Here is a 26,670-nt window from a genome sequence, read left to right as displayed (position 1 = left end):
GTATGGGGTCTCCGTGGAGATCATAATCAGGAAAAGGGGATCTTCTACAGCACTTCCGGTTGAATAACCTGTACTATCTCATTCTTTTTTTTTTTACTCTTTCAGCTCCAGAGCACTAAAGAGGAGGTCTAGGTCCAGTAGTGGGAGGGTTAAAGAGGACAGGAGGCGGAGACAGGGACAAAAAACTAGAAGGTGAAGCAGAGAGACACAGAGAGAAGAGGACCAGTGAGCCTGAAACAGTTGATCAGAGTGAGACTGTTGTTTAAAGATGGATTTAAGTTCACTTCAAGCTCTGGAGAGAGAAAGAGTCCTGGAGGTTCTGCGGAGAGACAAACAGCTGCGTACTATTGAAGAGGACAGGATAAGGTGAGTCTTTTTTGACCACTCTCATAGCTACTTATGTCAAGTACTTCTCACTGATGCTTAAGGAAGGTTGTATTAACTTCTTAATGTATTATCTTGAGACCAACAACAAACCATGTTAACAAAAAACAATTATGTTTAATGTATAACATTTTTGTTATTTTAGTTTTTTTCTGTTACCAAAAGCATTTTGGTTCCTACTGTGTCTTCAGTATATTCTATAAACTGGACATCAAATTATAAAGAAAGGGTTTTTTGCAAATAAACTGAAAATAAGATTTCTTTTTTATGAAAATAGCTGAACAATGTTTGATTCCCTCCATCTTCATCTCAGGAGGATGAAACATGAGCTCCAGGAGCTTCGAAGGAGAGGTGCAAAGAGTTTCTCCCGGCAGTACAGCGAGCGGACCTGCGCCCGCTGCCAGAGGCCGCTGGGAAAGTTCTGGAACTCGGGCGCCATCTGCCATGGCTGCAGCCACCGCATCTGCAGCAAGTGTCGTGTGGGCGTGGGAACGGCGGGCTGGAAGTGCACGGTCTGCCACGCCTACAGGTGCAGTAGAGAGCTACAACATCTGTTTGATGAAAAAGAAATATCTGACTCAATGATGCTCAGATCACAGCACAAAATTACTGTAGTCTCTAGTTGACTTTTGAAACTTCCTTTCTTGCTTTTACTGTGTTTAAAACTGTGATGAGATATTAATGTGAATTCTTGTTTGGCCCCTTTAAACTTTAAACTGACTTTCTTTGAAGCGGCTATAGTCAATATATTTATTAGAGCGATGTATTAAATGTAAAACCCTCAGAGAATTATAACCTGAATCTGCGGCTCCATTGGGCTTTATGAATCTCTATAATTACTTTTAGCTCGTTGTTTAGACGTCCGGCCCAAAACCTTAAATGATTTGGTTATTGAATATGTTAGTATGAGTGCTCATAATGTAAATGTGTAATCATGTATTTTCTTTTCACAGGGACGTGAAGTTCAGGTCTGGACAGTGGTTCTTAGAGGAGAGGGCAAAGAAATTTCCAGTCACCACAGGTTTGTTTGCAATACTGCATGTATTTACTATTGGTTTCCTTTTTGTAAATTCATCATTTTTAATTATTGATACTCCCTTGATATCATTCAGTTTAACTACATGGGTTTATAAAGTATGGATGATCCGGTTTATGTTTGTTTAAGCCGTTTCTTTATGTTCGGGGTTTACAAGTTACTGAATTATTCAGTATTTACAGTGTGGTAGATTATTATAAGAGGCAATTTTGTAATATTCATACATAATATATTCTGTGTGTTTGGAAGTATTGGACCTATAAAGATATTTAAATGCTCAAATGTCTTTTTTAATCTTTACAGTGTGCTAATTGTGTCAGATTTGTCTTATATTAGTTATATTTAGAGTCACTGTTTAAATTCTCCGCCACTCATCTCTTTGACAGTGTGTAATCATTTGGCTTTCACTTATGTTGCCATGTTTTATTCATTATATTTATGCTCTTTACAGGCAAATATGAGATGGTTGGGGAAAAAATATTAAAGACCTACAATCTGATGAGGTATGAGGAATCTTAACATGTTTATTTTGAACGTTTGAATGAATACTTGAACGTAAAACACAAATTAACAAATATTTTTTTCTAAAACTTTTGACAGTCATATATCAGTTGTGCCTCCGACTCCTCCACCCTACTTGGAATATCAGTGTCTGAGCAGATCTGGGGTAAAATACTGTCATGTATCCAACATTATTTCACAGTGAAACGTGTGAAATGTATGAACTGAGCTTCAATTAATACTTTGTTTGAATCTGCAGGATTGGAAAAACTCAAAATCTTTTACTAAATCTATGGAATATGTAATGGCTTCCTTGTCCAGTCATATTAAAAGTAAGTTTATGCATCATTAAAGTTGTTTTCTTAACAGTTATGATCAACTTTTATCAGGATTGCTTAACTCAACAACACAACACTTCAAGTACTGCCAGTGTTTATCTTGGTGAGAAAATCTTCAGAAGTAGCAGCATCACTTCATTGGATGTAATCACAACATTTATGAGGAGGTGATAATACACACAGTAATAACCACAACGGAAAAGTGCCTGAAGTAATATGATGCAATGACAAAAATCCCCTCTAAGCTCATAACCCAAATGCACCAGCAGAAGTTGCATAAGATGATGAGCACAGATAGCAAACACTTATTGCATGCATTGCAAAAAGACAACTTTTGGAGAAGTTAAAATTGTCCAAGCAATAGACAATCATTCTTGCTCTAAATTGATTTTTGTGCTTCTCTCCAAGTAAACATACAAGTTAGTTTTTTTCTATGAGAAAATCATTTAACTTCTCTTTTCACAATGCAGAGATTTCCACTTCTCAGAGCGATGTGAGAGATGACCTGCTGAGAGTTGACAACAACCGGAAAGGGTCGTGCTTCAACTACAGCACCCAGAAGAGCCTCTCTGACACTGACATCAACAAATCTTGCCATGTAAGTCAGCTGGAACACTTCGATACGTTCAGTACTGCAAAATAAATCATTCAGCTCTTGGGCCTTAAAGATGCTTTTACTTGCTAACAGATCTTGATAAGAACAAGCAGAAGAAATAACTATCAGTAAAGAAATTATCCTTCTTTTTTCAGCTCTTCAAAGGACCCAGTCTTCCAAACCTGTTCAAGAAAAACAGAGACAGTGACCAAGAAGGCTCATTAACTGGAGCGGAAGAAGAAACTTCCTACGGTTCTGAGTACTCTGGAGGAAATAGAGTAAGTAGAAGCTGATTATATGATAATAAAAAAAAAAGTTTGTGACATCCTGTGACGGGTGAAATATCACACTAGTACGTCAAAAAAAAAACATAGTTGAGTAAGTCATAAATGAGTCACAGGTTAGTATGTCCTTAGAAGTATTTTACATGAAGTAAAAAAAAGTCATAGTATTTAGTCATAAAAGTCATAGTATTGTTTTATGTCACTAAAAGTAAAAAGGAACGGTATAGTAAAAATGATTAGTGTAGGTAGTCTTCAAAAAATATCATGGTTTAGTACTATGTCATAAAAAAGTTTTTAAAAATGTATATCATGGAAGTCATTGAAGAGTATGTCATATAAAAGTCATAGCAGATTTTTATCATTTCAGCCTCTTAGCTCAAAGACAAAATCTCTTTTTCTGTTCTGTACTCTTGTTCTGTCTTCACTTTAAAAATATATATTTTAACTTTTCACCACTTCAGGGCAGTAGCAGCAGCAGCATCAACACAGACTGTGGCCTCTTCGAGGGCATCGGCATAGCAGGAGAGCTGAAACTGGCTCTGGCCTTCAACAACACCACCTCTTGTCTGGAGATCACCGTCGGCGCCTGCAGAAATCTGTCCTACGGAGACAGCAAGAGGAAGAAGTGTCATCCGTAAGCATTATAAATATAGCTCTCCTTATTTTGTTGAATGATTCCCCATCCAAACCTCAGCATCCTGTTATTTTTCTGTGTAGATATGTCAAACTCTACATGCTGCCGGGAAAGAGCGGTAAAATGAAGACGACGGTCAAGAAAAACACGACCGATCCCGTTTATAATGAAGTTTTAACGGTAAGAGATTTTTTTTTTACTTCAGCTGTTGTGACAATCAGGTTGTGTCAAATAATGCTCAAATTAAACAAAGGTCTTTGTTTGGCTCTTGACAGTATCACATAGAGCGCCACCTGCTGTTTGGCAAGAGACTGCAGGCTTCTGTGTGGCATTCAGGGACCCTGAAAAGGAAGGTGTTTCTCGGTGAGATCCTTATCCCGCTGGACGGCTGGGGATTTGAGGACAAGGACTCCCAGTGCTTCAACTGGTACCCACTTTGTCCAAAGGTAAAACAGATTCAGCTCTGATGTTATACAGTTGAGGAGAAAATCATTCAAGGTTCTGTTGACAGCTGACGTGTTCATTATTAAAGAAATAGTAAAATCAGAAATTGTGGGTTCTACACTTTTAATTTTGTAGGAATTGAACAGAAAAAGATACAACATGTGCATTTAGAAGTCCTGGTAGGTCAATTTGTTACCTTTGGGCAGAGCCATGCTAGCTGTTTCCGTCTGTTTCCATTGTTTATGCTAAGCTAAGTGGCTGCCGGCTGTAGTTTCATACTTAACCTGTAGACATGGGATTGGTATCAATCTAATTCTCTCAATAAAAGAGAAAAAAACCTTTACTAAAATAAATGAATACTAATATGACCAATAATACAAAACTAATACATTTTAAAAACTCATTACTATAGAAAGTTATTTCATCCTCTTTGTCCCAGTAACATAATGTATTGCAGGTCACTTTTATTTGATTCCACCTGTTTCTTTATGGAAATGTCCTTTTTCAAAAATAAATATTTGTTTCATTTTTCCTCATGACAATTATATTTTTTAATTCATAACACCATTTTGCATCACATAGTCTTTTGATCAAGACAAACAGAGAATAACAAGTCATGTGACTGGACTGTCTGCTCAATCAGACTGAAGCTACTGAAAGAAAAATAAAATTAAAATTAAAACTGCAGGAATTTAAATTACAAATGAACTGTAAAAAACTTTATTATGAAATGAAGCAGGGTGAAATAACATTTGGAAAAATATTGGATTACTTAATATGATAATTATGTTAAGTATTTTGTTTGTATTTTTGTATTCTATTGTAATAATATTAAACACATTTGATGTCCATAGTTGTCAAAGGCATTGTTTTGTTTCAAGGCTACATTTGAGTTTATTTCCTTATCCTTTCTGTGTTCATCAGGCTGAGAGTCCAGAGGGAGGCGCTGTGGAACAAGAGGTTGGAGATCAGCTGGTCAGAGTCAAGTTCAGCTCCAACAACCAGGGTGAGCTCCTACAGCTCAGCTCCTTTCAGAAAAAGATGCACATCGCCAGATAATTTAATAATAATTTATTGTTGCATTAACATATCTGCTCTTTCGGTTAAGAAAATGTCTACTTAAATTTGAATCAAGTCTTGAAAATAGATGATATTTTCGGCGATGGTACGCACGAACACACTATTTAATGTTGACTTTTGTAAAGAAATGCCTTGTGTTAAACCTGCGTTTTTGTTTATTTATTTGTTTTTGTTTTTCCTAATTCAACTTTGACTAATTTATCAAACCACACAATAAATATTTTTGTATTTTTGGGCCTTAGAAATAAAATTGATTAAACTTGACATGAGTTTTAAGATTTTCATCCACCCACAATGTGTTTTTATTTATATAAACAACACAGGTCATAATACATATCAGCTGATAAAGAAGTATACTGTAGCCTCTTATGGTAAATATGTATAGAAGATTATAATACTCTCTGGTGTGGTTGTATGTGCTTTAACTTGTTACAGATATGCTACATGTGATATCTAACAATTCAAGAGTAGATGTCAACACTTTTCACAAAGACAAAATTAGCTTTTACAGATAAGCTCACATTTGACTTTACTTTACAAGAAATTAATTGAAAACTACTGGTAGTAGACATACTCATTAAAGATATAAGTACTCAAGTAAAAGTAGCAATACCGCTCAGCAAAAATACTGTTATAAGTAAAAGTACAACATTATTAACCGCATGGGGGTATTCGTTACTTCCAGAGAGTTGTATTAATATATAGTATATCATATGATTGAAATGTTAATACTAATTACTGCACATACATTTGAACTAATATATACAGTTGAATAGTTTAATCTATAGAACAGTGCCATGTTTTTTAAATTGATCATGTGTTCCGTTTATAAAATCTTAATCTGCAAGGTAACTTGAAACTTCAGCTGTAGCAGGACATTTAATTACTAAAGTAAAGTAAAAATAGCTCAAAATTGTATTTAAGTACTGTAGAACTGTAAATGCGCTTACTTACTTGCGGTTACCTACCACTTCTGTCCTATACAATGTTTAAAAAGAAAAAAAGCACCATGTTCCAGCACTAGAGGTCAGAAGAGCATATTTTTTAGACAACTCTATGACATCATGCAGTCTAACACTGTGCCACATAGCAATGATAAACTAACTGTCCTTATCAGAGGTGCCAAACACCTTCCCATTAATGCAAACACAGGTCAGAACACATGCGTCAGAGTGTAAATACACCTCATTGTGGTGTCTGCAGGCCTGCTAGGTGTGTTGTGTGTGTTCTGGTGTGTGTTTATGAATGCATTATAGAGTGTAAGTGTTTAATACGCATGAGGGTGTGTTTATATGGATATTTGTGTGTGTATGTGTGTGTTGTGTTTAGGTGTCTGACTGGGAGCAGGCAGAGAGCCCATCCAGACGGCAGCCATTTCTGAGGTTGAGTCGGCTCTCTGAACCCAGAGCTGTGGCCCCTGCTGCTCCTCTGAGGGACCCCTGAGGAGTGGCTCAGATAGACCCTGGTGAACTCCTCTATCACACCTAACAACTATCACTCTGGTAACTCTTTAAGCCTACCTATTCCACATTGCACAAGTATACAAACAATCAATAAATAGTTTATCCCAAGCTTGAACTTAGTTGTAAGCTGACATACGGACATTTTTAAGTGATTATCAATGTATTTGTCAAAAACTATATTTGCGAAACATTCAAAACAGTTAATGAATGATTACAAATCAATACCTTCGCGAATGGACAACTGATTTGCTAATAAAGGCCATGACATGTTGCTGAAAGCTCTGGAAAAGTAGTAACTGGATCTCTGAGTTGAGAATTTTTTGTTAAACTTCATGAACTACTGATGAGAGCTGTGGGAGTTAACCAAAACAATAAAATTGCAGGCTGTAAAACCAAAACAGTGAGCTGAAAGATGCTGAAAGGCTCCATAGAGCTGAGGAGACCTACAGCATTGGGTGATATTACAGCAGCTTTAAACTACTAATTTGGAGGTCTAAACCCAGCTGCGAATGATTAATAGATAAGTGTTTAAACAGTGAATACATGTTTTATAACACACTATAAGGATTTGTTCATGTCTGTACTCACACATTGTTAAAGGAATATTTTTTGGGAAATACACTTACTCACTTTCTTTCTTTTTTATGCTAAGCTAAGCTAAGCTAACTGGCTTCAGCTTTGTATTTACTTTGCAGGGGATATCAATCTTCCAATCTCAGTCTCAACAAGTATTCCACAGAATGTCTGGCTATTCCTTTTAATATGAATATTATTTACTCTTTGTACACCTGTTCACAGGAGGAGTTAGAATTGTCAAAGATCCTTTTTCAGCTTCAATAAACACACAAATGTCCTTCTTACTGTACAGCTACATTTTACAAAAAATAATTTAGCTACTTTAATCTGCTTATACATGCAAAATAAGTGGGGTTGAAGGTGTTACGAGCTGAGGCTACTCTGCAGCATCCAATATATATTTCAAATCAAATCTCTCCGCAGAGTGATGTTCTATCAGAGGAGTCAAGCAGCGAAACATCCATGCAAATTAAATCACTTGAAAAGACACTGGGATGATTTAGCTCACAATGAAATTTGAGGAAGTGGTTTGACTTACTTCAGAGTGACTCTTCAGCTTTTCCTCCTGTACAATGAAGCCTTTCTTGTCTCGGTCTAAGCATGGTGTGAAAGACGTGCTCAGTCTCTGGTTTCACAAAAGCAGTGGTGATGTCATTGACCTGGAATTCTCTGTTCACCCAGTCTTCTCCAGGGTCACCATGGCAACTAGTTTTGGACACCCCAACAGGTGTAGTGAAGTCATCTTCCCCGTTTCTAACCAACATCAACATCAGGAGAACATGATGACATTCAACGTCTCTGCCCAACAACAGACTCAGCACCTAAACATGTTCACACTGCAGTATTCATATTGTAAGAACTGTAAGCCATCATTCATTCATTTAACATTGCATGCGCATATGTTTGTAAAGAAATATTTTTTATTTATTTATCTATCAAACTGAATGACTTTATAATTAAAAACGTTTAAGTCTGGAACTTTAACATCCCTCTTCTTTAACTAACAAAGTGGTTATAAGTATACAGAACCATTACACCCATCAGTACTACTATTTTCTTTTATTTTTGTATTTTTGTTATGTTTTTTTTAGTAATAAAAAAATTCTAGTATAGATATTTTAACTCATGCACAGGGTGAGAATGTTAACTAGCTGATGTTGTAGCAAGTATAATGTTTACCATGTTTACTATCTTAGTTTAGTGTGTTAACATGCTAGCATTTGCTAATTTGCACTAAACACAAAGTGCAGCTGAGGCTAACGGGAATGTGGGTATGGGAATTGTACAGACCCTGAACGTGACATGAAATGAATGCATTATATTTTGAATAAAGAATTGATTGACTAAATTAATTAAATGTATCTATATTCACCGTTCATGCATGAATGCTGCGCAAAGTGCCTCACAATTCAGCAGCAAAAAAAAAATAAAGACAATTAGAAGGGGGAGAAAATTAATGATAATATTAACAAAAAATTATAAATTAGGTAATCATAAAATTGCTAATTATAGGCTATAATTATATGAATATAAATATATGTTTATGTTATGTTTTAAAAGCAGTGTTCCATGTTTTTGGGGCATACTGGCTAAAAGTAGCATAACCAAAGGTTTTAATGGTGCCCTTGGGAACAGTTGAAAGAGCAACTGTGAAGGATCTTAAGGTTCATGAAAGATCATAAAACAAAAGTTTTTGATGTAAAAGGTGGAGAGGCAATTTACTGCCTAAAATTATTGAGAAAGACTTTAAAATCAATTCAAGACACAGGGAACCAGTGTATGTTGCGTATAACAGGAGTTTTATGATTGCTGTAAAGCGATAGTATGCCTTTTATATTGCCTATTATAGCACGTCGAATTATCATAAAAAATCACGTTATAGTATGTCGAAAAAAGGCATAGTGCAGTTTAAAAAAAAATCATAGAGTTTTGTATGGTACATTAAAAAAAGTAATAAAAAAGTCATAGTATAGTATGTTGAAAAATGTCGAAAAAAGTCACAGAATAGGATGTCGAAAAAAGTCAGAATAGTATGTCGGAAAAAGTCATAGAATAGTATGTTGAAAAAAGTCAGAATAGTATGTCGAAAAAGGTTTCTTACCGTTTCTTACTGTGCATGCTAATTACAAGGTGAGCTACAAATACTAAGACAACTGACAACCATTATTAACCATTTCATTGGGCATGACATTTCCATAGCGTACCATACAATGACGTTTTCTGGACTTTTTGGACCTACTATACTGTGACTTGTTTTATTACTTAAAAAAGAAAACACTATACAAAACCTTTTATGATTTTTTGGGGAAAATACACTGACTTTTTAAAAAAATATTATACTTTAACTTTTTTCGCCATATTATACATGACTCTATACAAATACACTTTTTTTCGCCTTATTCTACTATGAGTTTTTAATTACTTTTTTTCACATAAAATACTATAATTTCTTTCTGAAATACTATTATATGGCCGTTGTATTACTTTTTCGGCTTAATATTCTGACTTTTGAATATTTTTTTTTATTTGGTATATATTTTTTAAGACTTTTGACCTACTACGATATGACTTTTAACAACATACTTAAATAATAACTTTTTATTACATTTTATAACATAATACATCATTTTTCTGACAAACTATACTATGACTTTTTTTTGACATTTTACAACATTATACATTTTGACTTTTTATGACATACTATACTAAGACTTTTTATTACATAGTATACTATGATTTTTTTATTTCATTTTACAACATATTACATAATGACTTTTTATGACCTTTTTTGGACATATAATACCATGACTTTATTCAACATACTACAATATGGCGTTTTATGACCTTTTATGACATGCTATTCTATGACTTTTTATATATATTTTTTAAATACCATACAAAACCCTTTATGATTTTTTTAAGCTACACTATGCCTTTTTTCGTCATACTATAATGTGATTTTCTATGACTTAATTTGACGTGCTATAATAGGATTTTATTTCCGACTTTTTTAAACATCCTATACTATTACTTATGTATGACTTTTTTTCACTTACAATACTATGGCTTTTTTCAACATACTACAATAGGACCGTTCCTATGACTTTTTACGACTTACTATTCTGTGACTTTTTTCGACATTCTATTCTATCACTTTTTTCGTCATACTATTACTTTTTTTAATGTACCATACAAAACTCTTTATGATTTTTTTTTTAAACTGCACTATGACATTTGTCGACATACTATAATGTGATTTTTTATGACTTAATTCGACGTGCTATAATAGGCAATACAGTATAAGAGGCATACTATGGCTTTACAGCAATCATAAAACTCCTGTTATACGCAACATACACTCGTTCCCTGTGTCTTACCCACCAAAATACCATGGTTTAGTGAAATGAAATAAAATCTGAGTATAGTATGTTGTAACAAGTCATAACAAGGCAATAGTATAGAATGTTGCAAAAAGGAATATAAAAGTCATGGTATACTGTGTCGAAAAAGTAATGAAAATGCCATTGTATAGTACATTGAAAAAAAGTAAAAGTAAAAGTCATAGTATAGCAAGTCTAAAATATATCTTCTAAAAGTCATAGAATAGTTTATCGAAAAAAGGCGTGTTGAGCAAGTATAAAAAAAAATGAGGTCAAAAAAGCCCAAAACTCAAAACAAGTACCTGGACAACGGTGTCTTGGTCATACAGAGTAGAAAGTAAAAACACACTGATGTATAATCATAGATTTTTCTTTATTGCCAATATGTTGAACACCTCATTATAAAACCCTGTTCATATACAAAGGCCAGCAGAGCTGAGTGTTTCCATTACATGTTCAGTAGATGCTACTCTAGTCCATGTCCACAGAGAGGAGAGTGTTGGTGTGGTAATGTAAGGGTCAGTGCATCGTGAACGAGCTGCAAAATGAAAGCTCTTTGCAATGTTCACCCTTAAACCCCCCATTAGGTGTAACAATAAAAGAACTAAAGCAGGGGTGTCAAACATACGGCATGGGGACCAGAATTAGCCTGCCAAAGGGTCCAATCTGGCCCACAGGATGACTTTAAAAATTCAAATAAATTACTTCTCTGTAATTTTCACACTTATCATAAAATGCAATACTATTCCTATTTGTCGACCGCGGTTGTGCTGTCCTAACGAGAGTAGCAGACCCTATGCTGGATACCCTATTATAGATCCCACGAGCTTACTGTACGTAGTGGATACATGAAACAACACCGTCAAATGTCGATTACTGTTCAAGCAGGCCTCCGGGTGAAAAATGTCTTTGTCATAAAGGAAAAAGGTGAACACAGGGTATCGGGTTTTAAAAGAAAAATGGAAAAGTTCCTAATAACATAGAGGTAAATGGGAAGCCATTGTGCTTGGTGTTGGTTTGCACTTATATATATATATATATATATATATATATATATATATATATATATATTTGGCAAAACTATTTCACAATGGTGAAAATACAAAACATATGAACTGTTGGCAGGTTTGAGGAAACAGCAGTCTGTTTTTAGTCGTAGACTGGGGATCAGCAATAAATCCCAGGCCGGTTTGTAAATAGATTTATCATTAACGGGGGACGTTTTCACAATGTACTTTTACTTTTTTACACTAAAAGAAAGAGAAATGTTGAGTTGTTCTTATTTGTAGGATATTATGCAAGGGTTACACTGGTCCAGCCCACTGGAGCTCAATCTTGGCTTAATGTGGCCCATGAACAAGGATGAGTTTGACACCCCTGAACTAAAGGCTTCCATATATTTTGTGGCTAAGCACCTTTGCTACGAAGTGAAAACCGACTGTCTGGCATTAATCCCTGCAGAGGAACAGCCAGAGAGAAAGGCCACTTAGAAGGCTAAAAGCACACAACACATGCCCATCTTTCACCCAGCAGCAACATGACACAGAGAAAATAAAATATATCAAACCTAAGTGTCCCAGTAAACACAGCGACTTTGAGGATAAATACATCCCTCAGCATGCTGTGAACTGCACGGCAAATAAAAAATAAAAAAGCTAATCAAAAGTACCTAGATGGATAGCAATCTCTTTAACTGATTTAATGACATGCAGCTGGATATTTCCTAAAGTAAAAAATAATAATAATTTACAGTTAAATCTCTTTAATTTAGTGATCTAAAGGAAAACATAAGACAGCTATTATTTTGGTGAATATATAAAATCTTCAAAACATATTAAATGTTATCATTAGTAGATAGCAAAAATATACAAACCAAGATGAAATACCCTTTTCAATGTCCCATATACAGCATAACTATCAAACTAGGGATGATTTTAAACTACTGTATAGCAATATTAAACATAAATGGAAGTGTTCAAATACACTGTAAAACAAAAACCAGACATACATTTTCCTGCTTATACTGTTGTCCCCCTTTCTGAGTGGTCGCTATAAACGACAAACTGTCCTTTTCTTCCTACACGACGAAGACATCAAAAAGAAAAAGCTTTGATTACATATAATTTGTGCACATCATGTAATAATAATAAAATTTGGCTAGTCCCACTACTTCATCACACCTCTGGATAAAAACAATAATGATTTGGTCTGAATTTGATCAAATGACACAATCAAATACACAAATAAGATCTGAAACACTAAGAGGAGAAAGGTTTTGGCACTAAGGTTTCTTCGAGGGATTTGCAAAGCTCGGCACACTCAAAACAGGAGTGTCTCTCTCTGTAAGTGATTCTTATACTGCTCCAGTTTAGTCTGCAACTGATGTGTGTTAAACATGAGTTTAAGCGTGTTTGTGTGTGTGTGTCCGTTTGTGACGGCTGGGATGTAGTGACCATTCAGAAAGGGTTGGGGCTTTTTTATAAGGCCTCAAACTCATCGATCCTCTGCTTGGTGTTGCCCTGCCTGATCTGTCGCAGCGTCTTGTATTTGTCTCGGCCGGCCCGGACATTCTCACTGTGAAGGAGGTCGTTCTGGGTGTTCTTGGATTCATCACGCGCATGAGCCAGCTCTGAGGTCAGGGCCTGAGGGGCAGAAAAGGAGAGGAGGCATGAGATGAAACCTCAAACAAACCCGACTACTAATACAATTCTAGCATAAAAATCACACCATAGTAGTGCCACCTTGGAACTGGAACGACCCTTCGTTGTGAGTATCAGTGCTCCGTTCACAACTGTCCATAGAACATATAATCCTCAGTAGTTACTTGGTAGTGAGTAGTGAGCAGTTAATTTTGGACACTTGTGCATAATTATCATTTTGTGTCATCAATTTGTTACAAGAAAGCAGTGCACATGCCACGCAAATAAAGCATCTAAGTGTGGGATGCATTGATAATTAAGATGCTCTATTATTTTCAACTGCATGGAATTTAAGCAAAGCCAAATTTAAGCAAAGCCAAATTTAAGCAAAGCCAAAAATTGTGAAAATGTCTCTGAGCAATTTCAAACTGGGCGTGCAGCAGTAACAAAGTGATAAATATTTCTTTTTTTCATTTTTATATATTATATTTACTGTGAAAGTTTCTATTAAACATGGACCCTAGCTGTTGCCCAGCTACGGAATTCCGTTGAAAAGCGCTGAAAAGGAGCGTTTCAGACAGACAGTATGTTAAAAATAAAGAGTTTTTTTGGTTTTTTTTATTGAAGCATGCAAACATGTTCAAGTAGAATCCTAAAATACAAGTATGAACCTGGAAATGAGCACAACATGTCCTTTAAATCTATTTGCTCATTGTTGTCTGTTAGAAAGCAATTCCCTGATCTGCATAAGAGATGTGTGGCCAGCCAGAATCATTTGGTAACTGTGGTAACAAGTAAAGGTGTCAGCACATTAAGTACAGGGCATCACACCCTAAATGAGTTGGTGTGTTGATATGTCCTATTCCATCTATTTTAGCAAGTCACCAATAAAACGGAAACAAAGCGTAGTGACCACACAGTTATCTTTTACTCCAGCGATATCATGGCACAAAATCCCTGTTTCCTTTTCTGGCTCCATCCATTCATAAATATGACTATAAAATAGGTCAAATTTCAGTCTAGACTTATGATCCTCATAATCAGTCATTTCTTTATGACCTCTTTGTGACATCAGAGATGATAAACAAACACATACAGTACATATAAGTAATGTGTTAAAAACACTGGGCTGCACAGTGAAAGATATCTGTCATATCGACAAAATAAATAGCTTAATGTATCTGTACCTTTTGGATGATTGATTGTGTGAGGTGTGAATTTAATTATCTCTGCGGATCGCCCTGTCCTCACCTTCAGCTGTTTCTGGACGCGCTCGTTCTTCTCGGCCTCGGTCAGGCGATCCTCCTCGTAGCGGTGGTCGTTGAATCCTTCAGACTGCAGGTCGGCGCTGTGTGTGCTGAGGTTCTCCTCGCTGTCGCTGTTGTCGTCCATGGGTTCGTACATGGGGGGAGGTGGAGGTGGAGGGGGCGCCGTCATCACCATGTGCAGCTCCTCCTTGGTTTTTATCAGATCGTTCTGGGCCTCCTTGGCCTGGAGAGAGGAATTTTTAAACACACAGGGACGGTCAGTTCACTCCTCTTTGTCTCTGAATCTGGTAGGAAATCTGATTTATTATTTTATTTTAGGTTTTAAATTTAACTAAATATAGTACACACACAAACAAACATAAATTCCCTCCCTGCCGCACTGTCATGTGTTTCTTTCTTTTTTTATTTGATTTGTTTTAGGTTTAAGATGACAAGCTTGCATAACTATTCAACAAAAACACCTGTACTCACATCTACCTTGTTTACTGGAAAGTTTTGGCAGGTCAGAGAATTTGTAAAAGCAGTCCTTGTAGGTAAATGTACTGTGCTTGTCTGCCGCTAACGTGCTTCAGTATTTCGTACAGTACAGGTTCAATCAGTCAAAGCTCTCACCCTGAGCTCCCAAGAGTCGGCCTCCTCCTCCTTGCGTCTCTTGGCCTCCTCCAGCAGGCTGATCTTGGCTGTGTGCTCTGCCAGCTCTGCAGCCTGAAAAAAACAGCAGACACACTTATTTAAGAGTCAAGACTTAATACGTGGATGAAGATATACAATCTTTTTTTAAACCAGGTAGTCATAGAGACAATAAAGACCTCAATATAGCAAAAAGTAAGAAACCCAAACAAACAAAACAAAAGCACATAAAGTATAATTTTAGATAATGATCAAATTGCACAACGAGAGAGCACTGCGCTTCATGTGATGTAATTCTGCAACTGACATGAATGTGTGTCTCCATCCACTACGGTTAGGTGAATATTAAGAGTTTGTTCATTAAGATAAACACTTGTTGCCAAGAATTATTCTGTCAGGTACCATTAACCACAGCAGAGGTAGAGGGGCGCGACCTCAAACTAAGAAAAACAATGCGTTAAACGCGATGCAATAAAGCATTTATGTTTGTTTAATGTATTAATTTGAGGAAAGCTATAGTCCACGCAGATATGATGTTTTCATCTGCCACAATTTTTAGTCTGTTCAGTGGAGCAAAAGCTTCAGTGGACGTTTAAGTCACCTTCTTTAATCATGATTAACTCGTTCAAGCTTCAAATCTGTATCAATTGAACTTTGCCACATTTTACTTTTATCAATATTACTATTACTATAACTATTAAAAACTTTTAAACATCTTTTTAATGTCTTAATACAAGCATCAAGTGCTATTTCCACTCTAAGTAACTGTACTTATGAATCACTGGTAAAAGATTGCCTTGACTGCAGGGAAATGAGATTACGGTCCTTCAAGACTGTGATTTACAGAGATTTTATTTGAACAGCTACTTGGAAAAGGGTGAAAACAATATTTCTTGTCTAAACGTAAAATCATGGTACTCATCAATTAGCAGTGTCTTTATAGAAAATGTAAAAACATCACACTTTTGGCTAAAGTATAAATCCTTTTAAATACTGTATGATGCAATCTTAACTTCAAAAGCATTTGGAGCTCTCAGTACTGTCAAAATATTGGAACTCAATAGTAGAAAAACAGAAACCTTTGAGCAGAGCCGCCAGCTGAAACGTAACAAGGCTCTGCAGGTGCCGTGGTAAATCCTTGTGACCACCACAACAATGTGACCAGTTTGTCTTTCCCCACTGACAGTGAACTAACTGGAGGCTCAGTAATAAGCAGCATACCTGCTTTAATTGTAAAGTACTGAGCAGATTCCAGCCGGCAGTGGAGCACTTGGCCGTGAAATTGTTGTGTTAAAGGTGTTCAGCTGGAAAACTGGTGCCTCAGTGAAAACACAGTGACGCAGCGAAGCTATAAGCTTTCAAACATTTTTAATGCGATGATAACACGACTCCCACATCTCTTTTTCGGTCGGTCAGTGGACTTAATCCATTGCACAAGCGTCTTAATAGGGTTTAAGTATAAAGGGTGCTGCAGCAGGTGTCTGTGCTGCGCTATAAAACTGTGAATGTGGAGAAGAAACCGCAGCTCTACTGTACAGGCTGTTCAAGTGAAAGAGGGAGCAGCACACAGACCTGTGGGTGGTCCACAGACGAGAGGTTTGGGTGAGTGGGCGGTTAGTCTGAAGTAAAGGGGTGTGGTTCAGCTGAACGCTACAAAGTGGTTTTGTCTGTAGCTACAGTAGCCAGGCACTGTTGAACACACCACCCTGCAATGTGCCTGGTACAGACTTGGACAAAGTACTAGCTGAATATAGTAAGAAAAGGTTTGAATTTATCTGAACTTGTAAACAAGGTGCAAATGTTTTGATGGACAAGTGAGGCTTATCTTCTCATTAAAAGAGCAGAAAACAAGCTTTACCTATAGCCATATAGTATTTAAAACCTGGTTGAAAGTATCAAAATAATTGGATACATTTGTCTAAGACACTGACCAGCTGCTCCTGACTCTTCAGCTGGTCCTCAGCATGGCGGGCCAGCTCCTCTTTGGCCAGCAGAGCCGCCTGGCGCTCGGACTCCAGACGAGCTGCCTCCTCCTCAGCTCTCCTTCTCTCCTGCTCCAGCATCGTGGCTCTCTGGAGCTGGTCATGCAGATCTACCATAAAGAAACAGAAGAGTGTGAGACAAAGCTACAGTACTAGCACGTCAGGGAAAGATATTCCAACTGCAATTCTTTTAAAACAAGAACCATGACGCCCTGGGTTCTTTTTTTAATGTTTTTTGGTGTTTCACTATGGGAATCGCCTTATTATAACCAACTATGGAAGCTCCAATGACACCATGTCTGTCAGTGACAGATTCATATTACTACATTGGACCTTCCCCTCACAAATCATACTCACTTTCTCCCCATGAAGAAACTAAAGCTACCTTCATCTATTTATATACAATTTTCTGTTACTATTCAGACTGTGAAACCATAATCAGATATAAAATATATAAAATATTTAAACTGTGGAAACATTTGGCACAAATTTATGAACAGGAAACTTGTTAATCATTACTAAAGAGGAAGCCCCAGAGTCACTTAATGATATTATTAGCCTGATAGCTTACTGTGCAGTATGTCATTTTGTTAACAATAAAATGCTTCCTAAGGTCGTTTTTTTTAAGAAACACTGCTGGTTTCTGCTGTCACGTACAGAAACAGGTAAAACTAAAAGTAAGAACGCAAATGCTTTTTTCTGGTTTGGACCGTATATAATGAAAATATAGTAAAAACACAAAGTTATTTTCCCACACATTCTTTTGTTAGGGGTTAAGTGATGTATAGGCCCCGCCCCCCCTGACCTTTCTCTGCCTTCTTGGTCTTCTCCTCAAACTGGTAGAGCCTCATCATCAGGTCCTGCTTCTCTCGCTCCATCTGCTCCTTCTCTTTCTCGATGGCCTCTCTCTTCTTCTTCTCTTTCTCCAGCTGGGCCCTGCAGATAAGACACAGCCGTCATGAGCTGACATTGTTGATGGGTAGTTACGGCTGACAAACGACAGTCGGTGAGCACTCACAAACACACACACACACATACATTTGAACACACACAAGCACAGATTGCACACACTGTTCAAAAACATTAAAAAATCTCATTCATCCATCATGGTCACATACAGTATACTTTCATCTAAATATTATTAATCCCACATGATGACCATTTGCAGGAGAGGCCTTTAAATGGCCTAAATAAGATCCTGTAGTAGCTGCAAGATGTGAAGGAAGTCATCAACAATGGGATTCTTTAAATGTTTTTAGGGCTAATAATTGTTTGAATAATCAATTAAATGATTAATGATTTGATCTATAAGATGTCAGAAAAAAAGGGAAAAAACTCATGGATCTTCAATTTACTAAGAGAGAAAACTAGAAAGAAAACGACTGCCCGTATTCTGGTGTGAATTTTGTTTCATGCTGCAATTGAGGATTATTTTCATTCTTGATTAATTAGTAATTTCTGTTTCCAATTAATTGTTTAGTCATCCAACCAAAGATAATAAAATCAAAGCAGTCAAAAACACAAAGATTCAGATATTGAGAATATATTCATATTTGAGTAACTGGAAGAATTTGGGCTCTTTTTTTTTTTGCTTAAAAATTACTTAACGATTGATTTGACATTTTCTATCAGTTAGCTAATCGATTGATTGACAAACCATTTCAGTTCATCAAGCAGCACATACTGACATTTGAGGCTTGGACCCAGCGAAATCTTAGGAGCTTTCCCATTATTGACTTGAATTACAGCAATTGGTCAATTTATTGTGCGCTGTTCAATTAGCCTTGTATATCTATCTATATATATATATATATATATATATATATATATATATATAGATAGATATTATATTGGAGGGCCATATTTGCCTTATTGCCCTATTTGTACTGTCTCAGCTTTATTATTAATCACTCAATAACTTTTTGCTGCACCAACAACCTGACGTCTCCCTGAGAGTTTAATTAAGATTTAATCAGCCATATTAAGCGGAAGGAAATGGATGGATGGATGGATGGATATTAAGAGACTAGTAACCATCTAGCTACAGTTTGGACTTCAGCCAAGCCTCTGTCATATTGTGAGCTCCTGTGTGTTAACCCTAACTCAGTCTAACTCTTAGTGACCTAATGGTTCACCCACTGGTATTTACTGTGTTGTCTCCCGGCGTTACATCACCATGTTTGAACAGCTGTACGAGACAGACAGCGTGCCGACAGCTGTAGCTGAGACCAGGGTCAACATCCATTCACTTTCACTTCAGCCAATTCAGGAAGCACATTTCCCATACTTGAAAAGGGAATGGAGGGTTATTTCCCAATGAATGGAGGTTTCACTTTACATGTTGAAAAGCATGTATTGTGAGAAATATCTGCCATTGGTAAAAATGGTTCAGAGAGAAGAGAACAAGGCAAAACCATTCATAAGCTCACTGCTGGTCTTTATCTACTTCATAGAGCACCGTCTTTTTTTCCTGTTTTAAATTATTATAAATAATGAATGTCTTTGTCTATTGTTTAGACAAAACAAGACTTTACTGTGGGCTGAGGGAAAGCTTGAGAGGCAGTTAATCACTTTTATCTGACTTTTCATAAATCAAATGATGAATAGATTAATCAAGAAAACAATTAGCAAATTAACCAATAATGAACATAATTGCGGATGCAACCTTCAACTCTTGCAGCCATACCCATTTTGAAAATCATTCATTAAAAATATCATATCACATCTATATACATACCTCAAAGACTAAAATAAAGATTGCAATATAACAAATGCTTGGTTCGTGTAAAACAAAATCTTCAACAACTGTTATTTGTCTCAGAATCATTAATTTGACAAACGTTTTTTGTAGAATAATAAAATATAATAAATATATAATATAAGCTGAAATTCTATAAACAATAATATTTCTGCTCATTCTTTGTCAAATAAATCCAAAAGTTTTAGCCTAAGAAAATAGAAAGTGGCTAAAGTCATAAGTTAAAAGAAGGTTTTTAATTATTTAGTATAGTGTGTGGGTTAGTGGGATGGTTTTACCCTCATCAAGGTGGAAAAGAAGATTTTGGAAGTTTAACTAAATGTACATATCACATGTATATAAATATTTCCAGTTTTCTGCGTACTTCTCCAACTGTTTCTGTTGCTTCTCCTCTCGGGCCTGGGCCTTCATCTGCTGCACCTCGATCGTGTCTGGCTTGCGGCGACGCATGTACAGCTCGTGGTTTCCCATGCACAGCTGCAGGATGCGCTTATTTATCCTCAGTCTTGCTGCATAAAACACAAAGTCCTGGAGAAGAAGAAGCAGACAGGAGGAATAGGAAAGAAAGGAGAAAGTGAACAAAAACCAGGCGGAATCAAGTGTTTCGTTGCCTGTTCATTGTGCTTCACTGCTAAAAAGGACTCAAGTGTACTTTTGTGAGTGTTTGGAATTCATCACTAACAGCATTGCCTGAAAAGCAGCCGTGGCTATTCTGTATGCGAGATCAGACTGAGGATACGTCTAATGGTTTTTCACTTCGCTACAGAGAAACATGACGCCACAGGTACAAAGTAAGCAGAGAGCTTAAGTATAGAGACACAATGCAACCATCTGAAAGCTTCATTTTATCTAAAGAGAAACAAGAAATCTTAAACTGGTGGAGATTGTAAAGGAGACTTTTCAGGATTAGAAGTGTCAGCATGTTTGAAAACAAAAAGCTGCTGAATTATTACTCACCGGAGATTTTTTGTCAATTGGCTTGATGATGAACTTCTTATCGTTGAAGGAAATGTTTCTGATCTCACTCCAGGGGAAGCCAATCTTTGGGGTCAGTCTGAGGAAGTGACCAGATGTACACGAACGTTATACTGTGACACTGAATCGCTGTATGGCTACAGTGTATTAATGTTGTTAACTGGCACAACTCCTTTGGTTTTCTTTTGAACTATTTTGACTAACAACAACAAAAAACTGAAATTATTTGCAGTGGCACATTTAGATTTTAATATTAAAATGGATGAATCACAACTGTACATAGTGACCGATGATAGTAACAAAATTTTACAGGCTGTACTGCGACGAGTTTGCGTGAGTTTTGATGTAAGGCTACATTTTTCAGCTTGAGAAATATTACAATTGTTAATAAATATCCAACTCTTTCTAATGCAAGGAAATTAATTGCATTTCCTTGTCATAAAGGGAAAAATGTAATATCTTTGGGTTTTTGACTGTTTGACAGACAAAACAACCACATTTTTTCATTGGTTTTTTTTTACATTTTAAAAACTAAAATATGAATTGATTCATTGAGAAATTGCATGTCAGATTAATCGATTATGAAAATAATTATTAGTTGTATCTCTATGTATTATAGTAACACACATAGTTAAAGTGTTGTGTAAACACAATCAAACACCAGTCAAATCATTCGTTTTGATCAATCCACTGCTAAACACTGGTGTTGATAAACCTCTCAGGCTGGATTTCTGCATCCGGTGTTCGAGTTTGGGGGATGAATCCCGGGTGTGGCTTGGCTTTCTATTGTGCCAGACAAACTCAACGGATGCCAATCTCATTCAGCACAATACAAAGTAGCACAGTAAACATTGACAAGCCGATAGTGTTGTAATCTAGAAAGGCAGCCATCCACCTCAGAGCGAAACTCTGCTGTGAAACCGTACTGCCTGAACTGGAATTTCACTCAATTACTGACCCCGACACATGCGTATGGAATTGAGAGAACAATGGTGAAGATATTTCAACAATTCAATATTTCTATCAGTTATTAAGGCGTGCTCTATCAATGGATTCATTTTTTGTATAAATTATTGTTGCAGTGATGCGGATTATAAAAAGTGGCAGTTTGCAGTGATTTAGGAAAGGAAAGAAACTGTGGTTACATATGTATGAGAATAAACCCGTAGGGACTATTAGCATTTGATAGCAACAGAAAATGTAACCAGTATGTCAAAAACAACATGAGTAATAAAAAGCATTTTTCATTTTCTGTTGCAGTCTGGGTCGATACAAAGGTTACAATAGAGTCATAAATAAGTTAATTGTAATTAAGAAAAAGTATAACTAAAAACTAAACTAAGTTTTGTAAAAAAATATATATATAAATATATATTCAGTTATCACACAAGACAAAAAAGCAGCCTTTCAGAGAAGCTTAAACATATGAATGTTTTCATTTTAGCTACAAAAACTAAAGATTAATCGATTATCAAAAGAGTTGCAGATGCCGACGTGTGCCAGTGTGTCAAAAAACCCAAACATATTATTTTTCCGTTCAGATACTTTTGCAGCCTGATATCTGAACAATAGTTACTACTGAGTTAGTGTAAAATGAAAAAAGAAAAATAATATTAATGGCTCATTTGTTTTTGTTATGTTCATTTACAGATGCTTAAACCAGTTTTTCAATGTAAATACATTAGAATAAGTGAATCTGATATACTGTGTTTGTGTTTAAGTAGGATGGTTGCGAAGACAAAACCTTGAATCAAGGAAACCTCTGTCCTGTAAAATGAGCAGTGCTCTGGTTCATACAGCAGGAGAGCCTAAGGAGTTAAACCAGCACCAGACTGTTCCTGAGCAAAGCCTCGGCTGCCCTCATTGGAGAGACAAGTGTTGTAGGTTAGCCTCACATTCTTAAGTGCTGCACAGCTTGAAAAACCAGTCGGCGTAGCCATGGTTACAGCAGAGGGCACCGTGGAGGAGAGGCATTTCTTTGCTGATCCCAGGGAGCACATAAAGAGACAGACTCCCACAGGGACACAGGGACCGGGTGCAGTCTCTGACAATGTGGTTCTTGCTCTTGTTGGAGTTTCTTTTTTACCACAGTTAAAACACAATGAGTATCTAAATGAGAGACTGGATGAGCTTTAACACAAAAGCAGTTATGGTTATGAAATCATTTAGACTTCTTAAGCTGATACAAGACAAAGAATTAGCCGGTAAAGGTTCAATTAGAGACCTGACATGCTAAACTTTGTCATTACCCTCTCAACAACTGCCTCAATTCATTTCTTCCACTAGGGCACACAAAGTAGGCCAGACTGCTTCCAATAGATGCTGGCATGAAAGTTGACACAGTGCAGCCAGTTTAATATAGGAAAAGCTACAATCTGGAGGGGGACAAAAAAACTCAGCCAGTGACTGAAAGGCAGGACTCATTTCATTAAATAAAGGGTGATAACCTCTCAAACGGTCTCTCCCAATAAACCAGAGTCAGTCAACACCCTTTTTACAGATCACAAAGAGTAGGTTTCCCTTGAAGCACAAACAAGGAGTCACCAAAACATACAAATACACAAGAGGAATATTTACTTTTCTCTGTCCTACTGTCTGTGGGTATACAGAACTGGGTTGTGATTAACTACAGACATGGAGCTGGACAAGTCCGAGGTTAGAGTCAGCCCTGAGTCAGGGGGAAATTAAATAAATAAATAATACAAAACAAATAAGATAAAGTCTGTTAATGTATAGAAAGGATTTCATATAAATCATCTTCAATATTAATATAAAGTGTACTTTGTGCTTCAAAGGGTAGGTTTTTATCTATCAGTAGTATGTAGAGTAGTAATTGTACCTCTAGCAGCAAAAATGATGTGTGTGTGTGTGTGTGTGTGTGTGTGTGTGTGTGTGTGTGTGTGTGTGTGTGTGTGTGTGTGTGTGTGTGTATCTTAGATTTTAGATAATAAAGACACATAAAAGCTAACTGCTAAGTTTTCATTTTTCAAATCTGTCTTTGGAGCAACTCCTCCCAAAGACTGTATTCATTGGGCCTTCCTTGTTATTCCTGTCATGCTGTCTGCAGAGAAACAGGAATAGTTATTAAGTACAGACCTGGACCTGGCTCAGCCTGTTTAGCTGTGTCTCACAGAGCTACAGCTTCTGTAGCAGGAGGCAGAAACAGACAGGACAGACACTAACAGCAGGGCTGTTTCAAAATGCAGTGCTTACTTGTCGTCCTTCTCATAAATGTTCAGTCCGAGGGCGTCCACTCCCAGCCACAGCTCTGTTCCTTTCTTGTTCTTGATGTCAAAGTAGTTAACTCCGTACATTTCCAGGTCTTGGCCGATCTTCAGGTACTCCAGCATAGCATCCTCCCTGCAAGAATCGACAGAGGACAATAGTAAGTTATTCTTTCAATGTATTCTTATTAACTCAACGAGTGAGATTACATAAAAAAAAAAACACACACTCACTTCAACATCCCACGGTGCTCCTCGTGCCACACCTGAATCCTCTCCTCCCACTGCTCTCTGGATAACTTGTGCTGCTCCTGGACTCTGAAGAAAGAAAGAAAAAAGCAGCAAAGTTCAGCTACATCACCATACAGAGACAACTAAAAGTCAAGACAATCGGATATCTTTGGCTTTTATTTTCTTCACCTTCAGTTACCCACATAACCCTTTCTAAAATCCCATAAACCCATTTCATTAAACACTCTCAAACGAACAGAAAATCTGTTTTAATTTGATTATGGTAATAATTCTGGCAAGGGAGAGTTAATAATATCCGATTCTTAAAAGTATGACTACTATTAAGGCGATGGCGGGTCTACAACACCCACATAAACTTCTATACTCTTGTGCATACCCAACTAGCTGTTAGTACTATCAGACACTTTTTTTTTTTTAAAGGTGACCCACAATGACCTCCAGACTTTCAATTTGTCAAGACACAGGCATTAAAAAGAGACATCATCATGTACTTGTCGGCATATTTGAGCTACCCCTTTATTTACACTTCAAAATCATTGCATGTTACGGGTGATGACAAGAGCGGATACAATTATATGTCGGCAGTCACTGACACACCCACCCAAATCATCACCTGCTTTAAAAAGCTTTAATGTAAAACTCTTGAATGCTCTGGTGCAACCAATGAGATACTCTGGTATCTTAAATGTCAGCATGCGTGTGTAGTTGGGCATGCCTTGAAAGCTGAACTGGAAAACGTAGATAGTGGCAAAGGAAAAGATTACACACAAACACCCACACAAATGTTTGAAATGTTTTACACTGATAATTGTCTTGAAATCACAAAACTTAATCTCCTTTTTCTCTTTGGATTCCAGAGTGGAGATGATGACTGTTTAATTTATTTACTTCCTTCTTCATCTAATATGCCAAGTGTATCACAACCAAACATCTTACCTTTCGATTTAGGTGTTACTGCGACAACAATAGATTTGATTCACAGTTCTGAACCGACTGGCACATCTCACCTGTGTGGCAGCAGGCGCTCAGACAGCAGGTATCCAGGCTGGTGGATTTCTTTGGTGTAGTCTCCAAATTTGGCCTGAACCGAGTAGGAGGCGAGCAGCACGGCTGTCTCTGGTGGACAGTAAACCTCGTCGCTCAGGATTCCCTCCTTCACCTGCAGGAAGAAAAGCTTCTGGGTGATGTCCTGGATCAGCTCCTCAGACACATCCTCTGGGAAGAATTTGGCCCGAAACTTGAACTGCAGCGGGTTCTCCTTCTTCACGTCCTGGGACGACACCTGGAAGAGAGTTAGACAAAAGTTAACATAAAGCATCGTGTGAGCATTAAAGGAATAGTTGGACATTTTGGGAAATAGGCAATCGTTTTCTGCCAATGATTTGATGAGAAGATTGATACCATTTTCTTGTTTGTACAGTACATATAAAGTCGCAGCCAGCTAGCTAAACTCAGAATAAAGACTGGAAACTGCTAGCATGGCTCTGTCGAGATGTAACAAAATCCCCTTTCTAGTACCTCTGTGCATACTAGTTAAAGCGTTATATCTTGGGGGTTTGTGTGTGTGTGTGTGTGTGTGTGTGTGTGTGTACAGGTGTGTGTTTTTTTTGTTTTACAGGCTTTATTTTTATTTTTTTATACTTTCCTTGAGTTTCAGCTTGTTGCTCTGCAAATGGTCCTCTTAGACAGAGCCAGCTGTTGGGCCCTGTATCCACTGTTTATACTGAGCTAACCAGCTGCTGGCTCCAGACAACATATTTACCACACAGACGTGACATTGGCATCAAACTGATTATCTAACTCTCGGCAAGAAAACAACCAGCTGTAAAAGCTGGATTGTATTTGAGTAAATTAAGTATTATCAAGTCTACATGGGTAAATATCAAGATTTTGTGATCATCTGGGAACCATGATATCATTTAAATCATGTCTTTTCAATCCTGTAAACGGTTATTTGCTATAAAACAATAAAAATCAGCAACATAAATAAATAGTGTGTGTTAATGATTCATAGATTAGGAACGGCTTACAGTTCCGCAGTTTCATGGGTAAACTGCCCTTATAGAAAGGGGATCTACCACTCTTATGTAGTGGAAATACACTTAAATAACTCCAAGCTACAGTACATGTTTACACAATTTGCCTCTTCCTCTAATTTCAAAACAGGAACCAAGCGGTCTTGATGGAGAGAATGGGGCCAGGAATATTCCAGTTTCAGCGAGGCATT

General features: G+C 36.9%; 2 protein-coding genes across 4 annotated transcripts in view; one reads left to right on the top strand and one right to left on the bottom strand.

Moving 5' to 3' along the window:
• The first annotated feature begins 200 nt into the window (after window positions 1–200).
• sytl3 (synaptotagmin-like 3) lies at window positions 201–8,642 on the top strand. 2 transcript variants are annotated; one of them, XR_008531869.1, is made up of 14 exons: window positions 201–366; window positions 698–913; window positions 1,338–1,405; window positions 1,872–1,923; window positions 2,021–2,087; window positions 2,181–2,253; window positions 2,730–2,857; window positions 3,010–3,132; window positions 3,600–3,772; window positions 3,856–3,952; window positions 4,048–4,218; window positions 5,141–5,222; window positions 6,626–6,798; window positions 8,017–8,642. XR_008531869.1 is itself a non-coding variant. In XM_054618683.1 (12 exons), exons 1-12 carry the CDS (start codon window positions 269–271, stop codon window positions 5,273–5,275), a joined length of 1,401 nt encoding a protein of 466 aa, XP_054474658.1. In that variant the 5' UTR covers window positions 201–268; the 3' UTR covers window positions 5,276–5,524. The 2 variants fall into 2 exon arrangements, 1 of the variants encoding a protein (XP_054474658.1); XM_054618683.1 differs by lacking the exons at window positions 6,626–6,798; window positions 8,017–8,642 and having other exon boundaries at window positions 5,141–5,524.
• A 2,177-nt stretch (window positions 8,643–10,819) lies between these two features.
• ezrb (ezrin b) overlaps window positions 10,820–26,670 on the bottom strand; it is a 32,901-nt gene continuing 17,050 nt past the window's right edge. For both annotated transcript variants that reach the window (XM_054618325.1, XM_054618326.1), the window contains 10 exons: window positions 25,451–25,725; window positions 24,426–24,509; window positions 24,181–24,327; window positions 20,950–21,046; window positions 20,357–20,520; window positions 18,040–18,170; window positions 17,184–17,344; window positions 15,235–15,327; window positions 14,606–14,845; window positions 10,820–13,357 (listed from right to left, as the gene is read on the bottom strand). In XM_054618325.1, the coding sequence (XP_054474300.1) occupies window positions 13,193–13,357; window positions 14,606–14,845; window positions 15,235–15,327; window positions 17,184–17,344; window positions 18,040–18,170; window positions 20,357–20,520; window positions 20,950–21,046; window positions 24,181–24,327; window positions 24,426–24,509; window positions 25,451–25,725 (1,557 nt within the window). In that variant the 3' untranslated portion in view covers window positions 10,820–13,192. The remainder of the gene's footprint in view (window positions 13,358–14,605; window positions 14,846–15,234; window positions 15,328–17,183; window positions 17,345–18,039; window positions 18,171–20,356; window positions 20,521–20,949; window positions 21,047–24,180; window positions 24,328–24,425; window positions 24,510–25,450; window positions 25,726–26,670) is intronic.

The sequence above is a fragment of the Anoplopoma fimbria genome, chromosome 18, assembly GCF_027596085.1.
Source record: "Anoplopoma fimbria isolate UVic2021 breed Golden Eagle Sablefish chromosome 18, Afim_UVic_2022, whole genome shotgun sequence".
In the NCBI taxonomy this organism is placed as follows: Eukaryota; Metazoa; Chordata; class Actinopteri; order Perciformes; family Anoplopomatidae; genus Anoplopoma; species Anoplopoma fimbria.
Note: the sequence above shows the minus strand (reverse complement) of the source record. Positions and strands in the feature narration are given on the sequence as shown.

Bases quoted from the DNA above. Each gene is read 5' to 3' on its own strand.
- sytl3 (XM_054618683.1), top strand. From the start codon at position 269: ATGGATTTAAGTTCACTTCAAGCTCTGGAGAGAGAAAGAGTCCTGGAG. The intron at 3,773-3,855 runs GTAAGCATTATA...TTTTCTGTGTAG, and splicing joins AAGAGGAAGAAGTGTCATCC to ATATGTCAAACTCTACATGC. The intron at 3,953-4,047 runs GTAAGAGATTTT...GGCTCTTGACAG, and splicing joins TTTATAATGAAGTTTTAACG to TATCACATAGAGCGCCACCT.